Genomic DNA, 25,075 nt, shown 5'->3' on the forward strand with positions numbered 1-25,075 from the left:
GTTATGATTCATTTAGTAGGAATCTAGTTATATTAGACATTAAACAAAGAGAATGACTATGTTCTGTACTGATGAATATGACAGCTTAATATATAATGTATGCATTCCTTCCATATATATAATACAGATACTCCTTTCATATACATAAAACTAATTTGGTTTTATAGCTAAATTTATTTTTAAATGGGAGTTAATTTGATAATGGCATCCTCTAGCATGCTACTGTGACTGATCTGCTTGACTGTTTCTCCTGAAAGCTGGTATTTTCCCAAAGGAAAGCTCAAAATTTGGTTACTTAAGGAATCTGTAGATTACATATGTTGAAATAATCCCCCACATTATCAGTGTTATAAGAGCCAAGTTATACATAGTGAGTTGTAGTCCATTAGGAAATAGTTATCTTGTAATAGGAAAATAACGATAAAATAACAGTCGTGTGTTTTATTGTTCAGCCTCTTGCTGGAGCCCTGTGCCCTCCTGACTCCAGCACACCAAGGAAGAACAAAGGGGGTGGAGGTGGGGGATGATGACTGGAGCCGTGTGTGTGTGGAGCTGATAAGAGAGATCGAGAATCTACAAGAAAAATTATCCAGAAATGCACTTTAAATGAGACCACAGACTAATGTGTAAATTATCTGGACATTCAAATTGCTATGAAAATTAAGTAAAAGGAAGTAAAATAATAGGATTGCCCTGAAATTGCAACCTCTTCCCACGATCATGTAGTTATTGAACGGAGGCTGAAAACCGCTGTAGCTGGATTCATTAATTGCCAGTCTGTTTCTCAGTCCCTGTGTCTGAATGAACCCAGTCTGAAGAACCAGGGGAGAGGTAGGCTGCCTGCGCTGCCATGTGGGCTTCGGGTAGGAATCGCACAAAATGCAAACTGGAGGGGAGGGGTGGTGGGGAACCACAAAGCATCTACACAGACCTGCAGTTGAGGAGGAAGGATTTTCACAGAGCTGTTCGTTCGGAGAAAACTTGGGCTTTTTACTGACATAGCACAAGGAGGAGACTCTGGGAACAGCGGTGCCGGAGGCCGCGGAGGGGGACCCGGGGACAGGCGCCCGGTCCTGCTGAGAGTCTCACTGGGTTCCCCTGCGGCGCCTCAGATGCATCTGGAAGTGCCGGTAACCGCTGTCTGCCCGATTGCTTGCCGCTGCAGGTGATCCTGGATTGCTGCGAGGGCGGGACACCCAAGGAGACAATGGAGAAGCTACTGCACAGAGTGTCTGAAGATAAGACTCTGACTGCAGAGAGTTTGGTAAAACTCCTTCAGGCTGTGAAACCGACGTCCCCACACTTGGGCCTTCTGCTGGAGAATTTGCAGCGATTAGCCACCTCGTCAGGCACCCCAGGTATCCGTTAATTGTAGGCTCTCTGGACTGGAACCTCTCCCACAGAAAATTAGAGCTTCAACACCCTTTGGGCTCCATGCTGGGGAGATGAGGTAATGGTGAGAGATGCCCTGGTACAACAGAAAGCAGTGATTCTCAGTAGTTCTGGAGTTAAGATCTGAAATCTGAGAACACCTCTTGTCCGTCAAGCGTCCCCGTGATGTTCCCGTGGTTCGGGGTTTGTGAAGGTGTGGCTTTCCCAGGGCTGGCACCTGGCATCTGGGAATGCCGAAGGAGCCAGCCGGCTCACAGAGCTCATAATTTTGACAAGCTGTTTTGATAAATCTGAGCAGCCAAGACTCCGATCTTGATTTTCCCACTCCCGTGTGAGTGCTCTTTGGTTCTGGCGGTCCCCAGAATTACCCACCCCTCATGTACATTCAGTCTGGGGGGATAGGAGTCCCTGTCCCAGTCCTTAGAAAAATGTGCCAAGTCTAGCCAGTTCTCCCCAGTCCCAGAGCACTTGAGACCAAGGTGGTTTTCAGAAAAAGGGTAGTTGCAAAAGGAGAGGACTTTCTTCTAGCTTATAAAAATAATTAATACCAATACAAACTTGAACAATTTACAAAATAAAGAAGAAAACAACCTCAAACCCTCCCACTTGATTATGTCAGTACTAGCACATTGACGTATTTGTCACATTATTTTTACAATGGTGAGATATTCTACTGTATTTTATAATTTTATAATTTCCTCTGCTTAACAGTATAATATACTTTCTCCCCCACATCGCAGAAAACGCTCTATAACCCTATTTTTGAAGGCTGTGTAGTTTTCCATTATAGGGATGCGTATCATGCATTACTTATGTCCTGTTTCGGGGTACATGTGGCGTAACGGTTAGGGCTATCAAGACTACCTGAGGGCGCCTGGGTGGCTCAGTTGGTTAAGCGACTGCCTTCGGCTCGGGTCATGATCCTGGAGTCCCGGGATCGAGTCCCGCATCGGGCTCCCTACTCAGCAGGGAGTCTGCTTCTCCCTCTGACCCTCTTCCCTCTCATGCTCTCTATCTCTCATTCTCTCTCTCTCAAATAAATAAATAAAATCTTAAAAAAAAAAAAAACTTTAAAAAAAAAAAAAAAAGACTACCTGATTATTTTGTAGCTGTGTGACCCTGAGCCAATGACTTAACCCTTCTGAACCTCACTTTTTCCTCTCTGAGATGGGGGTGAGAATGGCACCCATCACATTCATTTTTGTGGCTACTGTGAGACAATATATATGCAGCATGTAGCAAATCATAGGTCCTTACTAAATGCTAGGTGTTCTCTTCCCCCTCCTCATCACAGGTTACACAGTGACAAATATCTTTGTACACAGACTTTTTGCTTCCAGAGCATTTCTTAAGGCATGATTCCCAGAAGCAAAGTTAACTGGGCCAAAGAGGAGAATACATTTTTAAATATCTGTAAAACTAAAGGAAATTCCTGATAGTGTTTATTTTTCTGACTTTGAAATTAAATATGACCTTTTAAAAGAGAGTAACAGATTGGCTCAAAGGGCATGAAGAACGATGGGTCAGCTTCACTACCGGAGTCTTGACTCATGCCTGCTAGTATTTTGGATTGCCACATGGATCCTTAACCTCAGGCTCGAGGAATAACACCCCTTGAATCTGTATGTCTGAATCTCTTACAAGCACACCTTCTAATTACCTCCCTGTTGAGCAATCACTGACTTTGCAAACCGCTGACTTTGAAAGTGTTAGTGGTTTTGTAACCCGAAGCACCAAGTGATTAAGGGTAGACCAAAGGAGATCTGAACACACATACATGAGGCCCCAAGCCAGGAGCCGAACTTGCCTTCCAGAGGAGACAGAGCACTTGTGTGATAATGCTCTTCCTCTGTCGTTTGTAACCTCCCTAATCCTCTGTAGCAGAAGCCCGTAAGGACATTTTGTTGTAGCAAACATTGTTTTGCTAATATCCTTGCAGTCCGAGCAAGCCCTGATGATTATGGGACCGAGCTGTTGAGGCGGTATCATGAAAACCTCTCGGAGATTTTCACAGACAACCAGATATTACTAAAAGTGATCCCACATGTGAAGGGTTTAGCCCGTGGAGAAAGAGAGGTAAGAGAAAAAGCGGGGGAGAGGGAGGGAGGGTGGGTAAAAGGAGAGAAGGAAAAAAGATGACAAATATACATACTTTAAAAATATATTTATATTTTACATAAATGTACACACACAGCCGTGATGAGAAATGCTAAGGGGTCCGTAGAGAAGGAGAAAAAGTGATTTGATTTCTAGGGCAGAGTGATAAGTCAGAGATTGTAATTTCTGCAGTAATAAGAAAGGCATTCAAAAGGAAGTGTGAAGAGCTTTGGCAGTTCTAAAAGTTTCTCCGGTTGAGAAGTGATGTTGCGAAAGCCCCAGAAATACGTCCACTGTAGCCCAGGACTCAGACTCGCAGCTCTGCAGCTGGGCTGGCGCCTAGAGGATCCCTTACATGTATTTTTGTGCCACATCTTGAAGGTCATGGAGAAGCTCGTGAAACGTGACTCTGACTCGGGTGGTTTCAGTTCTCTGATGTCAGCAGTTCTAGAAAAGCAGACTCTCTCTGCAACAGCCATTTGGCAATTGTTGCTGGTGGCTCAGGAGACCAAGACCTGCCCCCTGAACCTGCTCATGGAGGAAATACGAAGGGAACCTGGTGCCGATGCCTTCTTCCGGGCAGGTAGGCCTACCTGATCTCTGTCAGAGCCTTGTCCCCGGTGGAGAATAGCGTCAGTCTTGCCAGAAGAGAGCAGCAGCTCTCATGGCCATCTTCCACATCCCCACCATTGGAAGTAAGGACTGGCAGTTTTGTTGAAGGACATGGGAGTTTGTGTACCTCGTAAAATAAAATACGCTGGAAATAGTCTAAGCTTATATTAATTTGCCATTTTCCCCACTCCCAGCCCCAGGAAGGAGATCGGTGAAGTGTATCCTCCCTGTGAAGAGTTGAGAAAGGTGAAGGAAAAATGGTGCTCATAGTTTCACTCATGAGTTTTCAATCCCCCTTTCTTTCAGTGGCCAGCCCAGAAAGTGCAGCCTTGGAAGCCGTCCTGAGGCATCGCAGACTGATCTTAGAGGCCATCCAACAGGGGGTGGGACTCAAGTGCTTTACTGCAGAGGAGGAACAGCTGGTAGACGCTGTGAAGGAGGTGCGGTGGGGGAAAACCCATTGTTCCAGAGAGTTCTACCAGGCTAATGCCTGGGACGGTCTCGTTCCTGAGGGGGGCACCAGATTATGCGGGGTGCCTGTTGCAAGCCGAGCTCCGTGCTGAGCCAACACTTCTTTGTTTTTTAATTCTCCCAACTCTGTGTGGCAGGGTGGTGTCATCCACACTTTACAGATGAGGGAACTCAGGCTCCAAGGGGTTCGTTAACATGTCTAGGATGCTCCAGCTGGTCGAAGTTGAAGTCAGGATTTGAACCCAGGCTCATGTGACTCAAACCTAGATGTATTTCATTTGCCTAAACGTAGGTAAACTCAAGGGGAACCATGATACTGTTCCCTAACATGTTCTCAGAAGCAACTGCTTTCAGAGGAAGGAAAGTAAAGTCGGTCATATTACATACTCTGTTCCGGCGTCTAGGAAGAGCCAAGATAAACATAGACAGAACAAAGCTTTTGCCCATATGCGGTAGCAAATAGTGCCAGCTCATTTTCTGTAATACTTCTCAGTGTGGCCAGCATCCCAGAAAAACCAGGTGGGGACGGCAGGGGGATTCATGGGTGTCCAGCCCAGGATCATGGGCATCTCAAGTGAGGAAGAATTATAAAGGGACTAAAATTAGGTTCACCTGTACATGCTTTTTAATCCAGGTAGGGGTGGAAGGTGTGCAGAAGGGCAGGTTTCTAGCACTGTCCACACAGGTGACAGCCCCACCTTGGTCTGACTCTCAGATGGGAAGAAGGTGGAACATACTTCTTTGGGGCTTCACAGGAAGGATGCATCTGCTAGACTCTCTCTAGCATGCTTCCCGCTTCAGAAACGGAGCTCCCACAGTTGATGAGTTTGAGCCTTGCTAATGAATCTCAGGCCTGCCTCCAGGGACATCAGGTTTATTTAGATAGACTTGAAAAGAGCAGAAATAAAATGTCTTCCCAAACGAAAATTCCATTTGGCCATCTGTGGATGGTTTTGCTTTATTTTCTCAGTGTACGGACTCTTTCTGCTGATAGCTCTAACATTCTGAAAGAGGATGGCTTTGAAATAAAATTCTTGGCCTCTTTAAAGCCCCTATTTGAACCTTCTTTAAAAAGCTGAGGTTTTTTTTTTTTTTCATGAAAGAAAATGTTTAAAAGGGTACATCTAAGGGTCTAAAAATGTGAAGCCACTGATCATGCAGAATTACTTCCAGACACTGAGACAATTATATATTATGAAAAATTATCTTGATCTTCAAGACAGAGCCACCAACTACCAAATCCTACAGCTTTCCAAGCTTTTAATATTAAGATCTAGAAAAGTTCTTACGGATACTCCTGGCTTCTGAAAAGTTACTTCTTGTAGAAAATGCGCAGTGCTTCCTTGCTGGTACCTTCTTTGTATTTGCATGTGTGTCTTGACATGGGCCTCCCTTTTCTTTTCTTTCTTTCTTTCTTTCTTTTTTTTTTTTAATTTTGCCAATTTCCCTGTTCTCTGGAAAAGAGGGTTCTCCACTACCTTTATCCAAGAAATGTAAACTTCTTATAGATGGAGCAGTGCCTTCCTGAAATTAGCTTTTTTTCCCCCCTAAGTTGAAAACCATGGAGAAAACTGCTGGTATTAACCACAAACCTTTGTCTCATGGTGTTCATTTAGATTCTGAGCATTTCCTCTGAGACAGCCAGCCCTGAAGCTTCCCTGAAAGTAGTGCTGAGCAGAGCCATGGAAAAATCTGTCCCGGCCATTGAGATATGTCACCTCCTGTGCAGCGTCCACAGATCTTTCCCAGGCCTGCAGCCTGTCATGCATGAGTTAGCATACACTGGTAAGGAACAGAGTGGGGTGGGGGTCCCGTCAGGCCTGCGGGTTGTGTCCCTATTGGAGAGAAGAGGCGGCAGTTCTTAGCAGGGTTCATCTGTTGCCGCCTTATTACTTCGGTATGCTCTCAGTACCTAGATAGGTCACAAGCAGAGATGTAAACTGATGCTATGGTCATGTATCGGAAAGTAAAGGTGACAGTGGTATTACTCCAGAGTTTTAGAGGGTCCCACATAGTCTGCAGCCTTCTCTAAGAAAAGTTAGGAAGCAAAGTAGAAATGTAGAATTTCCAGAGCCATGCAATTTCTCTCTGTCTGCAGGCTTCCTTACTCAGGAAAGTGGAGGGAGGGAAAGATGGAAGGTGAATGCTAAATTTCACCGTGAAGCCAACGACAGAGCAGATGAGAAGGTAGCCGAGCCAGCAGAGGAAGGCTGCCAGTCTGGGAAACAGAGCGGTCAAGGCGAGACCAGTTCCTTGCCAGAGCAACAAGAGAAAGACGCGTCTGCCTCCCCCGACTCTGCCAAGAAGAGCTTCGTCTGTAAGGCCTGTGACAAAAGCTTCCATTTCTACTGCCGCCTGAAGGTGCACATGAAGCGCTGCCGGGTGGCCAAGAGCAAACAGGTGCAGTGTAAGGAGTGCAACGAGACCAAGGATTCTAAGAAGGAGCTGGAAAAACATCAGCTGGAGGCCCATGGTGCAGGAGGAGAGCCCGATGTCCCGAAGAAGAAGAAGAAGAGGCTGCCGGTGACATGTGACCTCTGTGGAAGAGAATTTGCCCATGCCTCAGGTACTTTAAAGAAGGCGAAGTAATTTCAGAGGGTGAGAATTCTGGAAATTGTAGTGTGGATTCTAGGCCTTGCCTCTAGTTGTGTGCAGGAAGGCCTATGAATGGGCCTGGGAAACAGAGCAGACTCCTACAGGGGCAGGGTAATGTTTTGAGAAAAGCATGAGCTGTGGAATCAGCCCTCCGAGCTTTAATTTTCCCATCTGTTAAATAGGCACCCTGACACCACCCACTTTTTTGAATTGTTACAAAGATTTAAGATAATATAGTTAAACACCTACGTACAGTGCCTGCAGTAGAGTTAGTAAATTGTAGCTACTATTATTTATAGTAATAACCAGCTATTTAACACCTGACTCTTAGCTTTCCACGTATCACTTGTTTCTTGATAATAAACGAGTCACAGAAACCCTGGGGTGTGTAGTCAAAATTGTTTACCCTTGTCCCAGATGTTGGATAAACCCAGTGAAACATAAAAGTGAGTTTTGTTTCACCGTTTCTGGGTGGTGGGTCCTATTTAAGAGAGAGAGGGGAGGGGATAAACCCAGAGCACTTGATGCCTGCCCCAAACAGGAGTGGGACCAAGGTGACCTCTGGAGTGCTGGGCGGTAGGCAGCTGAGCAGCATGGCTGAGTAAGGTCTGAGTGAGCATGGCCTACTGTCCTGTGGTTCATGCTGTGCTTCCTCTTGGGGCCTGGCCTCAGATAGTGCTGTTATGTGTCCTCATGCTGGAGTTCTCACATTGATGACTGGTGTCCCTCTGGTCCCTGGCATGGCTTTCCTAGGCATGCAGTACCACAAACTGACAGAGCACTTTGACGAGAAGCCTTTCTCCTGTGAAGAGTGTGGGGCCAAGTTTGCAGCCAATTCTACCCTAAAGAACCACCTTCGCCTTCACACGGGGGACCGCCCGTTCATGTGCAAGCACTGCCTCATGACCTTCACCCAGGCCTCTGCCCTGGCCTACCACACCAAGAAGAAGCACTCAGAAGGTAAGGCGTGGAGAGTTTCTTCATTTTTCCTGCCAACTTTAACTGGGTGAACTGCCCAAAAACCCATTTGGAACTAGGCATGACATACATCTCAAGTAGATTAAAAACAAAAAAACAATGCAAAGTCTCTGTCTGGAGTGATGACTGGGAGTACATAGATACACAGGCGTGTAAAATGCTTATGGTGAGAGTTTGCGAAGAGAGGCTAGCTAATGTAGGATTGTCACCTTATAGTTACAGAATTGGCAGAAAGCCAGGAGTTACTTGGGCTTGGAGGTGGAGTTCAAGCATGAGAAAAACCCTGGCTGAGCACCTGCTGTGGGTCAGGCAGCGGCCGCGGCCAAGTGACGAAGCTGGAACTGCTTGTGCTCCCAGAGCTGATGGGCCAGGGGTTCCCTGATGTAGAGACCGATGCAGTGCAGACTTCATTAATTTCTTGTGTTTCTAGTCAGTCTCCCCCTGTTAGAATGCAGGCTCCATGAGGGTGGAGCTGTTAGTCTCCCCCGCTCACTGCTGTATCACTGGAATAGTACCTAGCAAGAGTAGACCCTCAGGAAGCATTTACTGAGTGAATGGATTTCTACAGCACTATTCCAGGCCCCGGGGAGAGTGTAAGTATCCACACCGTGGTCCCGTGGAGTTTGCATTCCAGTGGGTAAGAGAGACCATAAGCAGATGTGTAACGCAAGTTCAGACGGTAGTCATTGCATAAAGCAGGGGAAGCAGCAGGGGAGCGGCCGGGTTCGCTCTCATCAGAGGCAGCCTCGGAGACGTGAGGCTTGTGTAGGAAACTGAGTGACGTGAGAGCTGGAACCTACAGAAGATCTAGAAGAGCCTCCCAAGTGCAGAGCCCGCTCCCCAAGTGGGAATAAGCCTGACCTGTTCGACATTAAGGAAACCAGAAGGAGCCCAAGCAGAGTAGACAAGGGAAGAGCGGTAAGGGAGAAGGCCAGAGAGGTTGCCAGGGGCCAGGTCTACAGGGCCTTAGAAACCAGGGTCAGGATTTTGTTTTTTGTTGTTGTTGTTTTGTTTTGTTCTGTTTTTAGGACGTGGGTTTTTATGCAGTGTGTGCTGGTCTGTGTTGCTGCTGTAACGGATTACCACGCACAGTGGCTGAAATCGACGCAAATGTATTAGCTCGCCCCTTCGGAGGTTAAAAGGCTAAAAGGGGTTTTAGGAAGAGTCAGAGTTTTGGCGAGTGGGTTTCTTCTGGAAGGTCGGGGGGAGAACTTGTTCCCTGTTTTCCCAGCTTCTGGAGGTCGTGTGCCTTCCCCGGCTCATGGCCGCGCCCCTGCAACCTCTGGGTCCCCTCTCGTGCCGCCTCCTCTGACCCTCCTTGCTCCCTCTTCCAAAGACCCTGTGATTATGTTGGGCCCGCTGGTATAATCCAGGATAGTCTTCCCATCTCAGGATCCTTAACTTAATCATATCTGCAAAGCCCCTTTTGCCACGTGAGGGGATGTATTCCCAAGTTTCGAGGGGTTAGGACATGGGCACCCCTGGGGGCCGTTATTCCACAGCAGGAAGCCGTAGGACAGTTGGGAGCAGAAGAGTAGTAGGATGTGACTTAGGTTTTTTGGAGTTAATTCTGGCCACTCTCAACAGTCTGCTGTAGTAAGGCAAGAGTCGTGTTCACAGGGAGGCAGGTGGGCCATTTGTCCAATGTGGAGGTGACGGGGCTCTCAGCCAGAGTGTGCTAGGGGCAGTTGTCAGACGTTCACGTTTGGGGGTGTGGTGTTGAAGCGGGAGTAACAGGACCCGTGGTGGGCTGCGTGTGGCTGTGCGGGGAGGCGTTAAGGATGGCTGTGGGGTTTCTGGCATGAACGGCTGAGGACATGGCCCTGCTAGTCACTGCAGTGGAGGAAACCGGAGTGCATGGGGGCTGGTGGCAGGTCGCGGGGGTGCCAGGGATGGAGCCTCAGGAGCTCTTGTCTGGGGGACCAGTGACACCTCCAGGCGGAGAAGGATAGTAGTAAGAGGCTGGATGTGTAAGTCCGCAGTTCTAGGGGAAGCTGGGAGCCAGGGATAGAACTGTGGGCGCTATCAGGGTACAGGTGGTATATCTGAGCTCTGAGATAAGGTCATCTACAAAGGGAGGATAAAGAAGAAGGCCAAGGGCTGAGTCCTGGGCTTCTCAATAATTTCAACTCTTGATTAAAGAAACCCTTTTTTTCCTAACAAAATCTTATTTCAAAGCCCAACATGTGAAAAATGCAAATGACGTTGATTGCTCTAGTTGAAGTAGGCCCTAGGATTTGGGGGATCTGGACCCTCACCTCACTGATTTCTCCACTTCTCTGCTGGCCCAGAAGGGAGCCTGGGGGCATAGCTGGTCTGCCAGTTTTCCAGCCTTGCTCTTTACCTCTATTTCCCAACAGTCTTTGGCAGTCTGGCCATTGTATCCTCATTATGTGTGTGAGAGAATAGAGAAGCCAAATGATTTATAATAACTTTATAGCAAGTCAGCAGGGGGAGGCTTCCCTTCTCTGAGTCCCGTCTGTCACCTCTGTGTGCAGGCACAATTCTGCACAGCGCGTGTGGTGAGGGATCCAGACCCGGGAGTTTCTGGGCATGAGGATATATGTTCTGCTTCCTGAGAGTGGAATGAGCTCTTCCATACTTGGGGTGGCCTGGTTAACAGATGGGTGGCCTTGTGTGATGAGAACTCTGTCCTTATTCCTCGGGGAGGGGGGCCACACGGTGCCATCAGCTGTGTGTGAGATGCCATCCGATAGAAGGGCCCAGACCTCTCACCCAATGTGTTACAAATTGCGTGTGGTTTTAACGCCATCTCCCAGATTATGTTCCCCAACACGTGCCTTACAGTGTGATCTTGTGTTAGGGAGGCCATACATGTTTGGTGCTGTTTCTAATAAGGAAACTCATGCGTGTTTCCAGGGAAAATGTATGCCTGCCAGTACTGTGACGCTGTGTTCGCCCAGTCCATTGAACTGTCCCGCCACGTGAGGACCCACACCGGGGACAAGCCGTATGTCTGCAGGGACTGTGGCAAGGGCTTCCGGCAAGCCAACGGCCTGTCCATCCACCTGCACACCTTTCACAGTACGTACTGAGATGGCGGCTGTCAGGCACTCAGCACCAGGCCTGGCTCTGAGAAGGCGTGTAACCATCATGACAGAAGTTGTCACTCCACCAGAGCCAGGCCCCATTTGGTGCCTTCCCCTCCTGATTCTCCTGCAAAACTGAGTCCCTCGTTCCTATTTCTAGAAAAATCCTCTTTTAACATGTCATTGTGTAATGTCCGGGCTGTTTCCTTGTCTACTTTTTAGTCCACCTGGCACTGCTTGGCTGACAAAGGCAAATTATGCTTGAAGGAGAGCCTCAGTAGTAGACAGGCCATAGAGCAACAGAATATTCCCATTAGGTCCACTGAGCAGCTCTTTACATGCCCCCTCCCTCCCCCATTCATCTTGGAGTCCTACCTGCCTTCCCCATAGGAGCAACCGGACGCTGTCTGAGGTAATGTCTCCCGCCGTGAGTGGTCCCTGCTCAGGCCACCCACCTCCCACCCCGGGAAGCCTACTGCACGGCATTCTGTCCCCTGTGCCCCTGGAGCCACGCAGGGAGTGGGGTCTGCCCCTGCCTGTCTCCCCTTCTACTGGAACTGATACAGACAAAACACACTTCTGTTCAACACACGCACAGGAAGCCAAGGAGAACTCTGTGCGCCCTCATCCTGGCCTCAGGAAATGGCCCGTGTGGCGTCTGGCGGCCACGTCCTGCCTCCCCCAGCAGACTGGTTACAGCGGGAGTGAGCAGCACGGTGCAGCAGGGGGGTTAGGAGCTTGGGCTCTGACAGCACACAGGCCTGCAACTGGACCTTGACCCCACCGTTTACTTTCTTGAGACCTTAAACAGATTTCTTTACCTTTCCAAGCCCCGTCTGCCCCTTCTGTAAATGAGGAACAGTAATAATGCCACCACCTTGGATTGCTGTGAGAACTAGTAAGGTATCCCATATAAAGCATGAAGCTCCCTGCCTGACACACAGAAAATGCTCAATAAATGCTAGATAGTATTATTGGTGGCGAAAGCAACCCTCTCAGGTGCCGTTTGTCACCATCAAAGCCTGTCTTTCTGGCGTCCCACGCACCCTGCGTGTCTTCTCCCCTTCCTCCCTCCCCACCCATTTCCCACACACCGGTTGCTAGCTGTCAGCAAAAACAGTGCTTCACAAACACGGGCTTTATTATCAGCCAGCCAGCAAAGGACACTGTCAGGGCTCCTATGTGCCCGACATGGGGCTAGACACTGGGCAATGCAGGAGGTATATACAGTGCTGCCCCTTTCCCCCGGAGAGTTCACAGGTCCCCGTATCCAGCTGCAGTAGATTCCCAGATGAGTGATATCTGGCTTAGATCTAGTGCCATAATTTCAGTGTCGTTTCGAACTTTTTAAAGGACATTCTGCTCTAGTCTCCTTTTCCTGGTAGCACTACCTGGGAGCCAGGAGAGGGTGGGACTTAACCAACTGTCAGGATGAAGAGGAGCCCAGAGACTTCCGTGTCTTAGGAAGGGTCATTGGCAGCAGGCCTGGACCGCTCCTTGCCTGTGTCACAGGACCGCGTCATCACTTCACCGTGCCTTCAGAGACCGTGTGGACTGAGATTTCAAGAGCTCATGTCCACAGGGACAGTGGTTAATGACACCGAGTGCTGCCGTGTGTCCATATTCCAGAATTAATTGGACTCCGTGCACACGTAAGATTGGCTAGTAGGCAAAGGATTGTATTATTAAAACGTTCTGCTTTCTGTTGCTCTCAGAAAAAATAAATTGAAGTCTCTTGCCATAGTGATGGCAAATGTATCCTTCATCAGTGCTAGTTCTTATTTTTGAGGCCTCCCTGAAAAGTTGGCATGTCTAGTTAAGTAGGTGGCTCAGAGCACGGCCTTGGGAGTGAGAGCTGGGACTGTCACCCACCTCAGCCATTTCCTGCTTGTGTCCCTGGGTGCTCTCTAAGGCTTGCTTTTCCTAATCTCTAAAATAGGGTGATAATAGATCCCACTCATAGGGTTATTGGAAAGATAGAGTGAGTTTATGTTTGTAAGGCACTTAAAACATGCCTGTCATACAGCACTCATTAAACATCGAAAATGTTTTTATTGTTGAATCTAAGGTGAGGAGGAAGGAAGCATTTTTCCTGTCAGTCATATGCTGACAACAAAGGAAATAGTGAGGCTCTGGGGAGTGTGTTGGAAATCTCTGCAGAAAATGAGAACACTCAGAAATGCCCAGTGCAGGCGGGGGAAGAGCAAGGGCAGTACTCCCTGCCAAGTAGTTAAGTGGAATTGAACTTGTAGGATGTGACGTGAGGAATGGCGATGAACTACTTGGTGCCACAGAGGGGGTTTAGTACAGAAGCCTCAGAGGCATCCCCCGTCCTGGGACAAGACGAAGGTAGGGGGTGGTCACGTGATCGCTGTACGCTTGCGGCTGGTCCTTGGAGTGCGTGGCCGTGCCTGACCTCTGAACAGTCTCGCACCTGGAGCCGTGCAGAGCAGCCGCGTCTCCCTCACAGCTGCCTGTGGTGTTTTTCCCCTCCCTCTCTCCTCACGGATGTCGGTGAAACCAGACATAGAAGATCCGTACGACTGCAAGAAATGCAGGATGAGCTTCCCCACTCTGCAGGACCACCGCAAGCACATCCACGAGGTGCACTCCAAGGAGTACCACCCCTGCCCCACGTGTGGCAAGATCTTCAGTGCCCCTTCCATGCTGGAGCGGCACATGGTGACCCACGTCGGAGGGAAGCCCTTCAGCTGCGGGATCTGCAACAAGGCCTACCAGGTGACCGCGTGCTCCGCCGGGAGCACCGCCTACCCCCCCGCCCCGTCCCCGACCCCCGTTCCCGTCCCTACCCCCAGTCCCCAGCCTGTCCTCCCTTACATCTGCCAGGAGTCCAGAGAGGACGAGGTGGCTGCTGCCATGAAAGATGCAGCTTGTAATTACCCAGATTCGCTAAGGTGATCTGGTCAGAGTAATGCACTTGGGAGCTTTAATTGGAGCCGAGGATTCCTAGACCTCTTCTCTTGGATTTCAGCCCTGTCATGAGCTGAATGCTGCTTTTTCCCTTGGACACTCACACTCCGTGGAGCCTATTGACCCCATGTGTCAAGGGATGTGAGAGTGACAATGGGCTGTGTTAAGATTGCCTGGAGTTACCTTGTTTAGCACAATGACTGGGTTGTTGTTGCTGTTTTTAAACTCATAGGGAAGGGGTCTGCTTTTTCACTGTAGAATTTGGTATGTACTTAAAGGGAAACCCCATATGGAACTAAAAAGAAGCCACATATGAGAAACTCAACTCTAAAACTACAGAGAGAAAATGGTTCTTGTGACGTCTGTAGGATTTGGATGTAGGGAGAGAAGCCCAGCAGCTAATTTCAGCTCCACAGACATGGAGAGCTAACTCCACACGTGGTGCTGTGACCACAGAGCTGTGTAAGGCCTCGGCTTGGTCTCTGGGAAAGCCTGGAACTGTAGGGAGAGTGTCCCCGGGCTGCTCTGGAGCCTGGGAAGGAGCAGGGACAGCACATGCTTCTGCTCCAGCGGGCTTCTCTACTGCTTCCCAGGGCCTCTGGGAGGCAGTGAGATACAGCTCAGATGCTCCAGTTGGAAGGCCAGGGTTTGAATCCTGGGCCTGCTGTTTACTAATGATCTGACCTTGGGCAAGTCATTTAACCCCTGTGTGCCTCAGCTTCCACCTCATTAGAAAGATTCTGATGCCTTGCTCATAGGCTTGTTGTGAGGGGTGAGAGTTTCTGAAGGACCAGGCTGTGCCCTGCCCTGTAGTGGCCTCTCAGTAAATACACAGGTGCCTGGTTCCCCCAAACACCAGCCTTTCCCCTCACGTGAGCACTCAGTGTGACGGGTAAGAGTGTGATTCTAGATCCATAAGCTCATTTGTCTCACGAGGGCCTTGGGACCTCTCCAGCTTGCTGGAACCTTCTAAGACTTAACGTTTGCCATATTCCTTGCAGCAATTGTCTGGTTTGTGGTACCACAATCGGACCCACCACCCTGATGTGTTTGCTGCTCAGAACCATCGATCTTCCAAATTCTCGTCACTCCAGTGCAGCTCCTGTGACAAAACCTTTTCCAACACCATTGAACACAAGAAGCACATCAAGGCAGAGCATGCAGGTGAAGTTTGGGTGCCTGGAGACCGCGAGTGGGAGCTGATGAGTGGGAGCGGCTCGATGACAGTGTCCTGGGCTCCAACCCCAAATCCCAGCTTCCAGTGCTGTAGTGTGGTGTGTGTGGCGGTGGCCTTTGTTCTGTCCCGGCACACCTGAAGGAGGCCTCGCCGGCCCATCAGTAACGAAACAGTAGCTTGAGTGGCAGTGGTTCTCAAACCCGGGGGTCTGGAGCACTGTAAGCTCCTACCAGCCCTGAGGGACACTGGTACATTGTGGGGCCTGGGACGGGCAGTGGCTGTAGTGGCAGACAGGCTTGGGCGGAAATCCTGACTCCCGCACGGAGCAGCTGCATGACCTTGGCAAGTGACCTCTCTTTCCTGAGCCGGTTTCCTTCTCTTCAGAAAGTTAATACTGACCGTGCCGGTCAGTCTGAGGATAATCACCACGGTCATGAAGCATCTCCTATGCGCCAGGCACCTGCTAAGCATTGGTGGGCGCTTTCTTATTCCATTCTTGTAGCAGCCCTACTTCCATCCAGGCGGCCTGGCTCCGATCTGGCATTTTGTTTACACTAGACCGCGCTGCTAGCTCATAGCTGTGAGGTTCCTGGCACTTGGTAGACACTTGCTAAGTGTTGGCCATCACCGCCCTCCCAAGCCTGAGAGAGCTATCCTCTGGTTGGTTCCCACCACTTCTTTCCTTGTGTGCTCTGCAGATATGAAGTTCCATGAATGTGACCAGTGTAAGGAGCTCTTCCCCACGCCAGCATTGCTACAAGTTCACATCAAGTGCCAGCATTCAGGTCAGTGCCCCTCGCGAGATGCTCCTGGCCTGGACTGCCTTGGTGCATCTCGTCTCCACCATCCACAGCTGTGCAGTCCTAGGCCAAGTAACCGACCTGACTTGTGCATCAGTCTCCTCATCTATAAAACGGGGACGATTATAGTGCTTCCTTCCTTATAGGGTAACTGCAAATTGAATACGTTAGTACATAGAAAACACATAAGGCCTGGCACCCGTGAGCATCCCTCTAGCATGACCTGTGATTATTGTTACTGCCATGTCTCCTCAAATCTAAAATGCTAGTCTTTCATGAACCGTTAAGAAAGAAAAACTGCTGCCAATTAAACTATACTTTATCGTCACTTAGAATTTGCAGGTGATTCTAAGTGCTGTTTTGGACTTAATTTGGCATAGATTGCACACACTCTTGTATGGGTACATCAGAAGGAGAATCACCAGATAAATCATGGTGAGCATCCCGCTTCTCAGAGCAGCTTTCACCTCCGACTGTCGAGGTGCGTGTCATCACACGTGGCGCGGTGACAGGGCACAGGCAGGCCGTGGGTTTGGGTCCCTCAAGCATGACGTGAAACTGGTCTACTTTTGCTGCACTGGGGATGTAGCCGGACATCCACCCCTTACTCATTCCTCCTAAACCATTTGGTTCCTGGGAGTTAAAAACGTGTACCACTCCCGTCTCAGGGATGTTCTTCGAAGCCGTGGGCACGCCCCACAGGTCTTGGTGCTGCCCCTGTCGCCGCCCGTGTGTGTGGTCACTGCTAATTTTACATCCAACTGCTGCCTGGCCCGTAGTGGTCCTAAGAGGCCATTGAACCCAGGTCAGAGATGTTAAAGCGTGCCTCTTGGACTTGATGAAGTATGGTGTCGTCAGCATCCTGACCTACAGTTGAGTGAAAGAATGGCCTTCAGCCGAGGCCAAGTCAGTCTGAAGCTAATGCTGACGAAGCTGTGGTTGCCAAGCCCCTTCTTGCATGGGACCTGTTCCTGTATTTGTAATGTTGCCTTATCTTTCCCGAAAAGGATCCCCCAGACTGTAGAAGCTTCAGGTCCCACAGAACCCGAATCTGCCTCTGCACCTCGATCCCGGTTGCTCCTTCCTCTCCCCTGTCCCTGCTCTTGTTTGTCTCAGGGATTCCGTCCAGCTATCCTTTCTGGCCCCCCTCTTCCAGGATCCCAGCCGTTCAAGTGCTTGTACTGTACAGCCACCTTCCGCTTCCCGGGAGCCCTACAGCACCACGTCACCACGGAGCACTTCAAGCAGTCAGAGAGCACCTTCCCCTGTGAGCTCTGTGGGGAGCTCTTCACCTCCCAGGCCCAGCTGGATGGTCACTTGGAATCTGAACACCCAAAGGTGATGGGCTCTGAACCCCAAGCAGCAGCCTCACAGGTGGTACAGGTGATTGTGGGGCCATCAGATACAAGGGTGCTAACACGGGGTACCTGAGGCTTCTGTGGTGTGGACGCAGCTCTGTCACACCACCCAGCCTTTCTCTTGGGGGCTCCCAGAAGATCCCATTAAGTAATAACATGACCAAGAGGGCCTTGTAGAGGAGTCTCTCTGGTGGACCTCTTACCGAACAGAACAGAACATTCTAGTCTCCTGGCAAGCACCTGCAAATGGCCCCTGGGTAGAGGGAGCCTGGAATGAGAATTTCCAAAAGCAGAACACCTTTGGTTTGTCCTGATTCACATACTTCCCCACCTTCTGCAGAACACTGTAGGTGGGACAGGAACGGCAGGAAGTCTCGGAGAAGGGCTGAGCGCTCTGTTGGGACCCCCTGCCCCTGAAACACTTTGATAGCTCCTCTAGGCTGGGCGCAGGACACTGGGTACATCAGGGCTCCTCACCTTTACCTGGGGGAGAAGCTCGCCTCTTCCTGTCTTCTCCAGAGAGGCTGGGCAGAAAAGGAAAAGAAACACAGTTCTGTGGGTTGTCTGTGGATGGACGGGAGCAGTGCTGTTAACTGATTGGACCACGCCGTTGTCCAGCCCCACAGAGGAGTCCTTGATGAACCATGTTCTCACGGGCCTCTGTGAGAGCAGAGAGCAGGTCAGGTGGGCAGGCTGCAGCGAAGTTCCTGCTGCCATGTCACCCAGAATGGCTGTGCTTTGGTCTTTTTTTATATATAAGGATTCTTGGTAAGATGTCCTTTGAGGAAAAAGGGGAAAAAAAAGGCTTCCATTCCTAAAGAAAAAGAAAACCAGTTTGAAAACTACTATCCTAGATGATTTTTGATTAAACATCATAATCCGTCTTCTCACCCCCCACAGCACCATGGGGCTGGACTTGGCTTTCCCCTTCTGCCACTCAGGCCTAGCGCTCTGCTCCCCACCCCTGGCTAGTTCTCAAGGGCCACGGGGGCTGTGCCCTCTGTGGGCTCCCTGGTTTGAAAATACCAGGGGGCACCAAGCTGCCCTGAGTCCCCACAGGTCACAAGCATCAACTTGGAGGTTGTGACGGGAACTGGGTGTGCTTCACCATAGACTGGTTCTCCCTGAGCCATCTTGAGCAGGTGACACAGATTTGGAAGGGGTCTGTGTGGCCTTTGGAGAAGGGCTGCCCACTGGGGAGGCCAAATGAGGGAGTTGATAGAAGTCACATTTCCTCCACTCGTTCCTGCTCCTAAGTTCTGTAATGATATAGCCTCCAAGGAAGGCTCTTCTTCACCTGAGGGCCAGAGACACCACCTTTGGCCAGCCAAGGCTGCTGATAAATCCTTCCATTTCTGTGGTCAGGCCTGAAACTAACCACTTTCAGTAGTCTTCCTTTCACATGTCGCTTAACTCTGCAGTGTGATCCTCAAGACAGGAAAACCCAGTGTAAGAAACTGAGCCGGTATTCACTGGTAGGTAATCATAGAGTCCAGGCACCCTGAGATGGCGTACTGAGCTAAATTATAGCAATTTAGCACACCAGAGTTATTTAAATTGCTTGCCTTCTCTTTTGCATTGCCGGTGTGTTAGACTTGCCTCTTCCCATTAGGTGCGTGTAATTGCTCTCCTCAGGTTAAAACATAAATATCATCATTACAGCATGAGACAAAAACCATGTAAATTCTGGGGAGCTCCCTGTGGACACTGCCTAGACAGCCTCACGGTCTTTCCCTTTCAGGTGATCCAAACCCCAGAGCCGGCAGCCCCGACAGAGCAGGTGATCACTTTGGAGGAGACCCAGCTTGCTGGGTCACAGGTGTTTGTGACGTTGCCAGATTCGCAGACATCTCAGACCAGCTCTGAGCTTGTGGCAGTGACCGTGGAGGATTTGCTAGATGGTACTGTGACCCTGATCTGTGGCGAGGCCAAGTGAGTGGCCGATCATCCCATGGAGGGTCCTGCATTTGCAGCAGAGCGAACATTCCGCGGCTTGCCGTTGGCCCTCCATCCCTGGCTGTCCTGAGTAGCGAACATCTCAGCCTGCACCAACCAGAGCACTCTCACTTTGTTCTCACAGAACCGACAGTGTTGGGGTCCTGGGCACGGAGACCACTGCCCTCCCCAGGAGACGGACCTACTTTCCACAGGCCTGCTGCCGTGGCCTCTGATGAGCAGTGGGCTGGGAGCTGGTGACCGGGGCACTGGAGAGGTGCTGCAGGCCGGCGGCCTTCAGTGTGCAGCACGGTGGGTAGAGGTGGGCCTGCAGCCCACAGACTGGGCCTTCCAATGGTGCTTGTGCCTCCTGGCCATTTAGAAATGAGAAAAAAGCACCAACACACCATCCAGAGACCCCCCCCCCCGGCTGGAGCACACTTGGCTCCTTCCTCACTGTCATCCTCCCATCCGCTTGGGTGGCCCGGCCCTCTCCTGGTGGCAGGAGGACAGGGAGCAGCGTGTTCACACAGGCTGAGTCCCAGCTCATCAGCACAGTTAGCCCTTGCCCAAACCAAGCCTTGCAGGGTTTCTGCGGGATGCGCTCTGTGTGGGGCCATCCAGCTGCAGACAATCCCTGCCCTTCCAGGGTCTTCTCCACAGTGTTCTGTACCCGAGGGCTGTCCCCGCAGCCTTCCGTGTTCTCCTCAGAGCCGAGACTGTCTTCCCCTTGCTCCAGGGCCTGTGGAGGGCTCACAAACCAGCGCCGGTTGCCAGGGCACCCCGGCTCCTCCCCCCGCCACGGTCTCCCTGTCTTGTGAGCAGCCTGCTGTCCAGTTCCTCCAGGCAGCGCCTGTTACTGCGGGCTAGTGATCCTTTGGTGTCTGAATTTCACAAAGCTTTTTTATCTTCAGTTCCTAAAATCTGGTAATTAATGGTTTGTGGAATCCGTTATGAAGTGCAATTAGATGGATGTAGGTTCCTGCCGTTCGGAGGGAATGACTAGCATTTATCTTCCTTTCCTCGATGCCAGAAGGTCGAAGTCTGCTAGTGCAGTGTTTACACACCGGGCAGGGCTGCCGGCCGCCTGGTGCAGCGTCACCCCTGGCAGTGCGCAACTTCATCACTCACCCTCCAGCTACGGGCCGGCAGAGGACAAGCCCACGCCTTCTTTCCAAGCGCATTTCATGTCACCAGGTACAAGCAGGGGCAAGGGGTCAATTTGGGACACGGTCGGGACTTCCACTGCCTCCGCACACTGCGGCCCGTAGGACAGAAGGCAGGGCCCCGCCACTGCCTGCCGTGGCTGCTGTGGCTGCCGTGGCCGCCGTGGCCGTCTGGCTATGCGCCAGCAGCGAGTTCCAGTGCAGGCCTGCGCACCCAGGCAGCTAACTCCTCCCACCTCCAGTCGCGTCCTCATTTTGATCTGCAAGTCACTTGAGCTTGTCGGCTCAGGGATCTTCCCATTCTGGAGTAAATGAAGTTTTCAAAGGCAAGTCCTCAGAAGCCGAAACCTGACCAGAAGATGGTGCTCAAACCTTGAAGACGTGGCCTCCACACAAAGCCCTCCCTGCTCCTGCCATGGCTGGCTCTTCTTCAGGTGGTGCGGTCCCGGGAGCCGTCAGAGCAGGAGAGCTCTTGATCTGCAAGTGGCAGAATGGCACCAAATCTCCTGTTGGCACCAGCTGAAGCCCTCTGAAAGGGACCAGAGTGGTTCAGCCCAGCGGACAAGGATGCTGGTCGGCTGCGGTGGTTGGGGGTTGCGGGGTCATCAGAATTTCTGCTCGCCGAAAAACAAATAAGAACTGAATTGCTGAGGGCCTGTGGGGGAAAGTGGTTTTTCTTTTTCAGAAGTCTTGTGATGAAAGAAAGCTGTAAGTTTTTAAACCAAGTTTCACATCCTTTCAAGTACCGAGAACTTGCTCGGGTTTCCGACAGAGCCCCCGATGGTGGCAGGGCATGCGTTTCCTTCAGAATCGCGGGCCCCACAGCTCGCTTGCTGTGTGGGGCGCACACAGAGAGGTGGGCGCTGTCGTGGATGCGCACTCACCTACCCCGTGGCACAGCTGGCAGGAGGCACGGACACTGTGCTGCCTCCATTCAGGAATGAGGAAAGGTGCGTTCTGAACGTAGCCTTTGCTCTGAGTGGACCTCTGCAAGGGGCTGCCTTGGCAGCGATTTTATAGTGTCACTCCCTAGAGATGCCCAAGTGTGGACTTTATTGTAGGAAGACTTTTCCTAGCTCTGCTTGGCCATTTTGTTCTTTCTTCCCACTGCTGAATGTCTGCCACAGAGGACATTGTCATCGTGCTCTCCTCGGTCCCCCTCACTTGCTTTCTCACAGCAGAGGTGTCTCTGCCTCGTTGCCATGGGTGCATCCTGGTGGCCTCCAGGCTGAACCCTGGGGGCATTTGTGGTGGTGTGGAGGATGTGGGCTCCTTGGAACCCCTGCCTGAATATGTCCATTGGGACCCCAGACTTTCTCTGCTCCCAGAGCTCATGAAGCAGCTGGTGAGGAGAGACAGGCCGTCAGATTCCAAGCTGGATTCTAAATCTGTGGGAGTAACGGGGATCGCTTAGGGAACGGGATTTGCCATTCCAGGTAAGTGAGGCAACAGGTAGGAGATTCAAGAGCAGGGGTTGCCAGAGGAACATGGGACTGTCCCAAGGACATGCCAGCACCTGGCCACAGGGGCAGCAGAGGGGCAGAGGCAAAGGCAAAGCTGTTTAAAGCCTGTCTCTTCTGTCTCAGAAGCTTTGTGTTTAGAAAACATGGAGCCCAGCGAGTACCAAGGACTGTGCTGTGAATCCTGGGTTCCCCTGGTGATCCAAGGCTTCTCTGTGGAAGCGCTCTGACTCTCCTCTCTCCCCGACCACCGGCATTGGCCCCGTTCCTCAGGGAAGAGCTCTGATGGCCAGGTGCTGAGGGACAAAACGGGGTCCAGTCTGACAGGTGAATGGGGGGAAAGGTCCCCTTCTCTTCTGGTTTAAATAAGTCAGGGATACTCTCAGAATCAAGAAGAAAGATGAGATGGGCCCTAAGAGTTTCTCACCCCAGGTGATGTCACGGTCACCACAGGCTGATGACATATTAATGAAATGGGAGGGCTGTGCCTTTAAATCTCATGTGCCCGGGATCTGTGAATTGCCTAAGGGATGGAAGAAACTGCTAACCTCACATAGACGGTTCTAGGGCATAAGGAGTGTTTGTATTAAATTGGGGCTAGAAAGCAGGACAATGACGGAGTAACGGCTGAGATGCTTTAATTATTTCTCCCAAAGAAAGAATAGCAGCCTTAGCCCTCTCCACTTGGTCCAGTATGTCCCAGGGACCCTTGGGAGGTAGGGGAAATGGGAGTAACAGTAAGATTTGGGGTTGAAGAAGGTATCAGAGGCAAGCTGATGACTGTTTCGTGGCCGTGGAACACCTTGGGGTTGTAGGACTTGGGCTAGAAGCTCAAAACACAGCCAGAGCTCGGAAACTTCCTGCATGTACAGCTGTGCCTATAAGGACGAGAGAAGCTGCCTGTGCTCTGGGATTACGCTGTTGAGAAAAATTTGAGGAAAACTATCGCCTGGGCTAATTCACATTGTGTCCAAATCATGGAAATGTTCATCGTTTCTCTTCCCAAGGCCAGCCACACCTCCCACCACGGTCGGGACAGCCAGCCAGCACCTGATGCTGTGTAAATTAGATTACGAACCATTATTTTCATTTAACTTTTGCACTATTCTATATAAATAAAATATGTACTTTGAAAAAGTCGTGCTGCATGAGTTTCAAACAGACTGTAATGAGACCTGTTTCCTCTTTGGTTCTGGCCAGGGGCGCAGCCTTGACCAGGGATTCCTCGGGGCTCTTGTACCTTCAGGCCAGGCCAGCATGGTGGGTGGAGAGGATGCTGTCCTGTCAGGGGGAGGCTCTTCCTGAGAGCCCGCTTGCCCCAGGGAGCAAGTGTGGTGCGGTGTCTCGGAGGCGGGCATGGGTGTGCAGCCTGGGTATATCCGTGCTGGGCCACTTGCTGACCACGTGGCCTTGGGGGAGACACCCTCTCAGCCCCCTCCTCGCAGCTCCCATCTGTAATGGGGAACAGCGCCACACAGAACGGTACGGGGAATTCCAAGGCTGGCTTTAATGAACTTAGTGTTGAGACTGTAATTGTTGGCTAAGTCTTTCATGTGACGGTCAGCCATTCCCTGCAATTGCTGGTGCTGAGTGGTGTCCATTTCTGCACCTTTGCACTTCTCTTCTCCCTCCCTCCCTCTCCCTCCCCCCTCCCTCCCTCTCTCACTCTGCTTCTGTCTTTGAACCCTCGGGGGACCTTATAACACCCACCACTTTTCATTTATCTCTGGCATCTCAACTGCCCCAAAGCACAAAGTGCTGAGCAGATGAGTATAACATAAGCAGAAACCTTTTGTGGTAAATAGCTGAAAACGTCACGTTGCTGGCAGCCAATGAGGCAACAGAGAGGCAGCACATGGGCAGGATGCACATCATTTCTGCAGGAAGAATCCGCATGAAAGACAAGGGGAAGCACGTCCCAGCTATTCTGTCTGCCAATCCTCTAAGGTTGGGTCAGCCCCGAAGCCGGGGAAAGCAGGGGTGAGGCGGCTCTGTGCTCGAGTCTCCCAGGACCGCCCTGGAGTGGCACGAGTGGACCCTTGTCCAGAGCCCACAGGGCAGAGTACCCCTGCCTACACGGTGTCGGAGACAGGCTGGAGCACTCCGTTGTATTGGGAGCAATAATCCTTACAGTGTCCTAGGCAGCCCTGGATAATTGTAACACACCGTGGGGCTCCAGCCATGAAGGTGAAAGTGTGAAGAGGTAGGAAATGGGCTGAGTGATCCCTTGGCAGTCCCATTATCCCTGGGCCTGGGGGCTGCTGTAGGAGGCTAGATGGCGCAGTGGGAAGGGCATGGACTAACTAGATGGATGACCTTGGGCAAGGCCTTCCTGAACTCCTCATGGCATGTAGATGCTTTGGGAATGATGTCTGTTACTGTTCCCAGCACTTCTAAAGAGCCTGAGGGGAGAGGGCAGAGACGGGCGAGGAGTAGGCCCATCATATCCCAAAGTTGGAGGGCCTGGAATAGAGTGCCGGGGTGCCCAAGACCGAGGTAAGACTCACGTCTCTGAGCCGTACTGTAGTAGTCCCGGGGCCCCTGTCCCAGCCCCAAGTGAACAGGGCATGGGGGGGTGGGACAAGAGGGGGACCGGGCGTCCTGGCTTGGAGCAGCACAGCTGAGGGGTCTATTCTGAGTACAGTGGCAGCCTCTGAAGGTCAGGTGGGAGCACACGCAGTAAGAACTAGGGAGTGGAAACACGGAGTACGTAATGGTGTCTGGCCTTCCCACCCTGCCTCTGGAATGTTCTCTTCAGTGTTCATCTTACCTTCCATGTGTGCTCAGGGATGTGTCTGGGTGAAAAGAGAAAGGTAGCTTCTGGCTGCCTCCATGTGAACTTGTCCTAGACTAAGGGGCTTCACCCTTCATTGGGAAATAGCCCAGAAGTCAGGGCTTCACTAGAAGAGAGGGTCTAGGTTCATTGCTTCTTGTGAATGTTCTTGAGGGTTTATTCTTGTGCATCTGTCCCATCTTCTGCCCTGTCACCCGGCGCTACCAGAGCATAGGTCCCATGCCCACTAAGGCACTTGTATCTGCTCTGCACACTTGGT

General features: G+C 51.0%; 1 protein-coding gene across 6 annotated transcripts in view; it reads left to right on the forward strand.

The window, feature by feature from the left end:
- The window catches only part of ZBTB40 (zinc finger and BTB domain containing 40), a 74,225-nt gene extending 51,066 nt beyond the window's left edge, over positions 1 to 23,159 (forward strand). For 3 of the 6 annotated variants that reach the window (XM_027609070.2, XM_027609102.2, XM_027609076.2), the window contains 14 exons: positions 1,166 to 1,358; positions 3,332 to 3,468; positions 3,871 to 4,072; positions 4,408 to 4,541; positions 6,189 to 6,357; positions 6,671 to 7,138; positions 7,921 to 8,127; positions 11,026 to 11,190; positions 13,720 to 13,934; positions 15,128 to 15,290; positions 16,002 to 16,088; positions 17,260 to 17,486; positions 19,203 to 19,393; positions 19,542 to 23,159. In XM_027609070.2, coding sequence (XP_027464871.1) covers positions 1,166 to 1,358; positions 3,332 to 3,468; positions 3,871 to 4,072; positions 4,408 to 4,541; positions 6,189 to 6,357; positions 6,671 to 7,138; positions 7,921 to 8,127; positions 11,026 to 11,190; positions 13,720 to 13,934; positions 15,128 to 15,290; positions 16,002 to 16,088; positions 17,260 to 17,486; positions 19,203 to 19,393; positions 19,542 to 19,632 — 2,649 coding nt within the window. In that variant the 3' untranslated portion in view covers positions 19,633 to 23,159. Of the gene's footprint in view, positions 1 to 1,165; positions 1,359 to 3,331; positions 3,469 to 3,870; positions 4,073 to 4,407; positions 4,542 to 6,188; positions 6,358 to 6,670; positions 7,139 to 7,920; positions 8,128 to 11,025; positions 11,191 to 13,719; positions 13,935 to 15,127; positions 15,291 to 16,001; positions 16,089 to 17,259; positions 17,487 to 19,202 lie in introns of all 6 variants that reach the window. The other 3 variants (XM_027609095.2, XM_027609110.2, XM_027609086.2) reach the window with 2 other exon arrangements.
- The last annotated feature ends 1,916 nt before the right edge of the window (positions 23,160 to 25,075 follow it).

This window comes from Zalophus californianus, chromosome 4, assembly GCF_009762305.2.
Source record: "Zalophus californianus isolate mZalCal1 chromosome 4, mZalCal1.pri.v2, whole genome shotgun sequence".
NCBI classification, from domain to species: Eukaryota; Metazoa; Chordata; class Mammalia; order Carnivora; family Otariidae; genus Zalophus; species Zalophus californianus.